At 44.0% G+C, this 7533-nt stretch overlaps 2 protein-coding genes across 2 annotated transcripts; one reads left to right on the top strand and one right to left on the bottom strand. All coding sequences in view use genetic code 11, as the record gives it.

Annotated features, from left to right (window-relative positions):
• Positions 1-3468: 3468 nt before the first annotated feature.
• Positions 3469-4326, bottom strand: EGR_09074 (hypothetical protein; the record flags this gene model as incomplete). Its single annotated transcript, XM_024498323.1, has 1 exon — positions 3469-4326. One exon carries the CDS (start codon positions 4324-4326, stop codon positions 3469-3471), a length of 858 nt encoding a protein of 285 aa, XP_024347280.1.
• A 1395-nt stretch (positions 4327-5721) lies between these two features.
• EGR_09073 (Ubiquitin-conjugating enzyme E2) lies at positions 5722-7533 on the top strand (the record flags this gene model as incomplete). Its single annotated transcript, XM_024498322.1, has 7 exons — positions 5722-5749; positions 5789-5862; positions 5899-6030; positions 6085-6275; positions 6350-6470; positions 6534-6809; positions 7462-7533. 7 exons carry the CDS (start codon positions 5722-5724, stop codon positions 7531-7533), a joined length of 894 nt encoding a protein of 297 aa, XP_024347279.1.

Below are 7533 nucleotides of genomic sequence, written 5' to 3'. Positions count from 1 at the left end.
AATTTTGGACATAAACGCTTCCTACAAGTTGCCGCACGAACATTTCGGTCACTTGACTTCAGATCCCACTATAAATTACTTCATCTTTCGCCTGTGAAATAGTGATGATTCGAAATCGTGCAAGAGACTTAAAACCTGTGCTGGAATGACTACTCCTGCGCCCATTGAACTGGGAGGGGTAGATATGAGGAGACACAGTGATGGATGAAGCAAGTTTGAATTTAATCACTTGACATCTTTACCTAGAAGAGTGAAGACGATGCCAGTTGGTTTTATTTCCTTTTTTCCAAGAATTTCAATTTCCCTCTTCGCTCCACCCCACCCCACACACTAAGCTGCGTTTAATGACGTTTCGGCATGTAGTTTGAAAAAAGGTGTCGAATAAGTAATAATCTGCCCTTTCGGGCGTGTGAGCTAACATTTCGCCAAATTCCCACCGCCTCCCAAGGCATAACTTGAGAGTTCACACTTTGGCAATTAAGCCCCCGCTCCCCCATCCCCGCCCCCACCACTGGGAGTCTCTTTCGCATAATTTCATTTCCAATTTAATTAATTTCTTTCCTCTTTCTTAGTTATTTTCAGATCCCTGACTCACCTGAGTAGAGTTCCAGTCTCCCGCTACAAGAACGGTGTTCAGGAGCCCACGCGGCCTATCGATCGGTCGGTGACTTCCTGAGACAATAATCGATATTCCTCTTCAGGGGTTCTCATTGGGTGGCTCAGCCCGCTACCACCTTTCAGCAATCCCCCAGCTTAATCTCGCTCCTAACCGTCCATTTTTCATCATTTGAAGGGGGAGGAATGTCCCTTCTTTCCTCCGGGCCGATTTACTGCTTCTTCATGAACTTGAACTTGGGGGCAGCTTTGTGAACAAAAGAAGTTCCACCGCCAACTTTTCTGAGTCCCCCTCAGGGTAAGCAACAAATGGTATCCCAAAAAATGAATCGGAATTTTCATAACGACAAGTGCAAGCAAACCAGCAAGCCCACGCACAGCGAGGTCAACTTGTCATGCCACTCGGGGCAAGTGCATGCAGCTTATCGATTTGCGCCAGTCCCCCCTCCCTTACCCCGCCCCGCTAACTCGTGCACCCAGTTGGCGTGCTGTGATTGGCTGCTAGGACATTTCAAACGGCGCGCGCAATGCAGCAGCATCAGTGAAGCTACCGGGTTCAGTGTCGTCAGGAGGAATTTCATGCCTGAATTCTAACTGTTTTGTTTAGATAAGGCGTGATTCAACACCCCGTAGAGAGGTGACTGAGAAGTGCTTCAGTCGTGGTCAAAGTACACTGTGAGGTGGCGGTGGTCTTAGATTGACGCCAAGTTCGATGTGAGAATTTTTGAGTCGATACTAGCATCAAATACGGTATTCAAAGATTAGGACGAAATTCTGGCCCCCTTCCCACTCCCCTCCCTCTCGTGCCCAAAAATGCCGACATTATAACCTTCAATTTCAATTTTTTGGTTGGTGTCAACGCTTCCATTGCGCTGGTGATACGAACACAATTCAGACGGCGACACCATTGAGCAAGCGATTAACATTATCTAACTAATTCACTGGATAAAATGAAAGAGCCAAAGAAGCATTGACTTACCCGTTGACGGCGAAGAACATCGATATGCGCCCTACCAACTGCAGATACTTAAACTGTTACCCATATGACTATTTGAAATTTTTCCTTATTAATTAGGGAGCTAGATATCTCATTTCCCCTATTAGGTAAGTGAAAATCTAGGTAATGGGCATATCAACATCTAGTTTATAAGGCCTTCACATTTACCACTTGAATGCTCCACGAGACCTCGTGATCGCTGAACCCTGACTAACCAATCGGGGGGTGGAATTAGTCATGCGCCGACTTATGGTGCTAGGTGTGCGAAAGGAGTCACGTCAAACACGTGCACACGAGTGCGTTATCCGATCACGCACGTGATTGGCTGATGTGGGCCCGCTGCACTCCTATTGGTGAAGGCTGCATGATGCTGTGTATGGGCATGCTTTTACGTATTTAGCAGCAAATTTAAACTTAAACGCAAACTTATCTTCAAATATTAAGTAAACTTCTTGAGATACACACAGAAGGGAGACTCATTACTCACTTATTATTTGCAGTTACATTAAAAGCACTTGTACTTACTTTAGTAGCATTAAATAAAGTTCAGATATTACGTAGAATCACCAAAAGAAATTGTAAAATAAAAAGAAGTGAGCAAATCATACGGAAACTCGGGCTAGCTATAAAAAATCAGACATGCCCAGTATCCTACTTAAACTATGGGAATCCGTGTCGCCGCATATTCTACTGATATTCAATAAGCAGCAAGTGATTTTAAAATCGCCATCATCCAAATAAAATTTTATTTGAAATTTTGAATAGTTAATGCGACTGAGAGAATCAGATGATTACAAAAAAGTACCAAAAGGTGGAATGCTTCTATAGGCGAAAGAAGACATAATACTAGAGCAGAATATGTACTGCCGACCTACCGAAGGGCTTGGGGGCTACAGGCATGGCCTAGAGGTCAGGCCGCCAGGTTGAGGAACACTGAAGGAGCCCTAAGTAATCCCTTATCAAAATCGAGCGTTAAACAAACAACTAGATCACCACACTCTACCCATGTTTTTTATCAGCTAAAATGAAATTTAGACACTACATAAAGCCGATCTAATTAGAACAATAAGTGGCACTAAGGTGTTTGCCTTGCTCATGCATAGCAATGACACGGATTCTTCCACATCCGCGATGAGGCCTAAGCTTTCGAGGTATTGCAATGCTCAAGTGTTCCTCGGAGTGGTCTTAAGGATGCACGATTCTGGATAAAACTTGATCATAATTGCACAGAAGGACTTGTGTAACATGTGCAGAATCCCGTACAAATGGGTAGAAACTGAAGTCGCGGAGATCGAAGACCCAAGCTTCGGACAAGTGTCCTCCTACCCTACCATTGCCGAGGTCACTAGCTTTCTAACCTTCCGCTCCCTATATAATAGACTTACTGATGAAATTACATCCAAATGCGTTTTCTAGAAACACATCGACTGTTGATACCTGCTCTTCCATATTTATGATCTAAAAGTAAGTGAGGAAGGTAATAAACCCGTCATCCTAAACTTTCAACGAAATACATTTACAGCATCTCCTTCTTAAATAATGACTACCATGTCTTGATCGTGGGAGAAATTACATTGTGTACGTGTTTATGAACTTTATTCCAGAGTATTTCAGGATACGTAGAAAAATTTATGACAAATAATAATGTAATTAGGTGTATTAGAAAATTATACCGATCACACTTCTCACCGTAGTCGCCATTTGATCCTAAAAAAAGCGATTAAGAACATCAGCCAATAGAATAAGAAGATATTCGTGATCTGGCCAATTAGATGAGAACCCTCACACGATTGGCTAAAACAATACTCAACAAAGCGGGGGCGTATAAATATAAAGCGTTGCCTGACTTTTGGAACTCACGTTTCATACTTTCCCTCGCCAATCTGTTGATTAGTGTGCTCCGAGGTGGTTGAGTGGGAGAGAATACGTCGGGACTTCTTCCGAGGTGGTAGAGCTACCTTTTCAGATGCCAAAGCACCGGCTTGATCTGTTGGTCGATTCTCTTCCTCGCTATCGCCCTGAAGCGATGGTTTTGTGAGTAAGGCTTTCAGCGTTCCTTGTGCAGGAGCTTGAGAACTACTGCCAACTTCACCGGTAACATTAATTGCAGAAGAGTCCATCTGAGTCGGAGGCCTACACCTACTCTTCGTGATTGAGATCATAGATGACACCGAGTTATTCAAATTGGCTGTTAGACTTGACATCGTTGTCAAGAGTTGTGCTACCTCTCTCAACGACGCCAGAATTTCGGCATTTGAGCCTCTAGCAATAGATGATACAGCGACTGACGTTAGAGAACCGGAGATATTTGTGGCCAATTGGGAGATGAAGGTGGCAGTTGTGCTGTTTATGATGGCGATCCCCATCAGTGGGTCCAGTTCAGGAATTGGACCAGTGGTCGACTGTTGAATTTGATTCATGTCGAGTCTGGGACCTGACGGGACGATCGATGCCTGCAGACTTGGTCGTGAGTTGGAGATGACTGAAACCACATTCTCCAAGGATGTGACGGGCTGTGCATTGCTCAAAACAGGTCTGGAAGGAGTGTTGGTTGCGGGTTTTGGAAGCAAAGTAGGTACACTCGTTCCTAGGTTGGGAGCCACAGAAAGAATACTCCCCAGGGCTGAAATGGGCAGAATTACTTCTCGTTTTGTAAACGAAGTTGTTGCGCTTGGTGCAGAGGCGGCTGACGTCGCGGGGGATGTTGGATGCATGCGCCAAAAGTGATCGACGTGAATAAGTGTCGTCTTACTTGACTAAGCGGGCATATAGGCGAGAGGCCGGCCAATTGGACCTCGAGGCAACTGAGAATCGACCAATCGCCTCGTGACCTTCACCTGGACAGGACTGAGTCATACGCACGTAAAGCATCAATGGGAAGCAAGTGAACGCGCTGAGAGATGTGGTGCGGACGTGTGTTATTGTTTGCCTGTACGCACATAAATGACCGATCGATAGCCGATGACTGACGAATCAGGCGTTGCAATCTCATCTCGGCCTCAGATGAAGGTCACTCAGCCAACCAAAATGAGATGTCCTCGTGACGCTAACACATGCGTTGTGCTACCTCCATAAATTTCCACAAGGTCGACGAAACCGTCTCAGATTTGGAAATGGGTTTATGATTCTAACTCTCGGTACTTTGGACTTTCGAACCTCCGATCGTTGTGTTGAGTAATTGCTTATGTGTGGGCCATGGGACGCAAAAATAGAACTGCTCCGAAGGCATGCTGGATATGCGGAAAATGGATGCTACACTTTTTTCATGGACTTGAAAGGCTGTGCAATAGGTACCAATGCAAAACGCATTCTTTGCTCAAAACCAGAACAAAATAAGGCGTTTGTTGGAGGTTTTCACCCAATATTACTGCACAATGAAACCTAAAGTGTAGAAGTTAATACGCATTTTACAGATAAGTAAATAGTATTCATCTTATGGTAAATAACTTATAGTTCACGTCATTTGGCATATGTAACTCCCGAAAGATGTATACATAACCCACTTGAACGGACAAAACCATATAAAACCCTGCCCATTCAACGCAAGCAGCCTATTCTGCTGCCAATGGTGCTTAGATCAAAATCGTCACTGGGTAAAATAACAGGAAATAGGGTAAATAATTAAAGTGCTCCTAGGGGGTGACTCAGAGCTTTGCATCAGCGATAAGTCTTACAGACTAATGAGCAGCCTAAAATATTGGACATTTCATAGTAAAGGAAAAGGTTACGTCAAACCGATAAGTGCAAGTGCGAAACGATCACACAGTAGGTGGGGATATTAAATCCGATATATTTTACGGCTAAGCTTTACTTAACCAGTCGATCTTACAAAAACCTAATCTAGACAAATGTGGTCAAATTGTGTATCAGTATCAAAAAGCTTTTCGGCAACCCCTTCTGAAGTCCATGATCAAACAAAGCAATATTAATAATAGAATTGTAATAAACCTGTAACGAATTAAAATTAAAAAAACCTAAAGCACAACTGCTTGGGAAAATAACCAGATATTAAGCTAGTAATTGTGATTACTTACATATCACTCGAAATAAACGAATATTCGTGTTTGTATTGCTGCATTAGAGTCGCGAGGTTTTTGCATCCGCGAATGATGACGGCCTACAACACCAGAAGCCCTGGTACGTTTTCTTACATAATCTTGATTAGCATCTCCACAGCCGTCAAGCGGTTGATGCGCGAAGCTCAAGAGCTTTCGCAACCAACAGAACTTTATTATGCTCAACCACTGGAGGTAAGTGTCATTTCATATAGCGGTAAATTCGTCTAGGACAACCTTTTTGAGTGGCACTTTACTATACGTGGTCCAGAAGGTAGTGAATTTGAGGGTGGAATTTATCATGGTCAGATTTCGCTCCCTACAGAGTACCCTATGAAACCACCAAATATCATGTTACTGACGGTAGGTTCATCGACGTAACCAAAACTTTGATCTGCCATATTTTACTCATTCTAGCCAAATGGTCGTTTTGAACAGTACCGCCAAATATGCCTTAGCATCTCTGGCTACCACCCAGAGACATGGTGCCCCTCTTGGTCCATTCGGACAGCTTTGCTTGCAATCATTGGTTTCATGCCGACTTCAGGTGCCGGTGCTATAGGATCCATGAGTATTTCCACTGAAGAGCGTCGCAAACTCGCCGCAAGGTTGTTCATCATCTTTTATGCTTGATTCTTTAATTAATGAGACAGATTAGATTGTTTGTTTCTTTTGTTCACAGTTCCAGGAACTTTATCTGTGATATCTGCGGTCCAACCAGAGATTTACTCCTTCCCTTAACTAGTACCTCCTCTTCAACCGTCAAGGAAGCTCAGGAAGTAGCCTCTCAGTGTATCATTACAGTGAGTTCAGTTTACTCAGTTCTTCTTTAAACGCCACCTATTTGCCACTTTCGGTGCTTTCAGGATCCCGTTGCACCAAAGGAGATGCCTTCTGAGTCCCGGGATGCAAAAGTTCAGCCAGAAGCTCAAAAAGTGTCGAAAAATGATGTTTATAATGGTGGAATCCCCTCTGCTTTCCCACCACAGCTATCGGCACTGCAAGGAATGCCAAGGCCAGCCTACTGGCTGTGCTACCCCATCTTTCTGTCAAATGGGACTACCTCTGCAAATGTCCCAGGGACGGCTGCTGGCGATATTAAAAGGGAACCGCCTCTTAGCTTTGAGGAATGGCTTAAAAAAGTGAGTTGTAGTGTATTTCTCGCTTGTGTAGATTCCACACTTTTATATGAGAAGCATTCCGATCAAATCGAGGATTCTTGTCCAATGTTCACAGGAATAATTTTCAAAGCCATGGACTGGGGAACATGGTGGTCGTACAGACGTGCGATTGTCTTTGAAATACACTACTCGAACGGCTTACTGGTGTGAGGATGGGTACCATCACACACATTGACAAGGTTGCACCCCTTGTTTCATCTAGAAAATTGTTTTGATTTGGACGCTTCCCGTGCTTAAACTGGAGGCTGGCAACTTTTGCGATCCACTACGAGTTTCCACCCTGCTCTAGAGGAGGCATCCTGCCATCATGCTCCCGGTGATAGACCACTTTTTTGCACTCCGAATAGATGCATATTCATTTTAAAATGAGGAGATGGTGTAGCTTTCCAGTTTTTATTGCTTGACGAAACTACCGTTCACAAACAGTCAAGTGATAATAAAAACACACGCGCCTAGCTTCTTTAAGCCTAATCGAATGATCAAAGGATAATCGTATGACCGCTCCTTTCCTCCTCTTCCACCTAAGGCTTTCGTTTTTGCTTCGCGCACCTTTTAAATTAATCAATAAGTCTTTGGGGCGCTGTACAGAAAAGGCGCCATGCTCCCGGACAAGGAGTTGGAGAATCGTCAGAAACCTGCGGAAAGCACAGATGACTCCGATCCCAATCGACCGCAGCAGTGGTAG

The sequence above is a fragment of the Echinococcus granulosus genome, assembly GCF_000524195.1.
Source record: "Echinococcus granulosus chromosome Unknown EG_S00130, whole genome shotgun sequence".
In the NCBI taxonomy this organism is placed as follows: domain Eukaryota; kingdom Metazoa; phylum Platyhelminthes; class Cestoda; order Cyclophyllidea; family Taeniidae; genus Echinococcus; species Echinococcus granulosus.
This window is presented reverse-complemented; position numbering and strand designations above follow the sequence as displayed.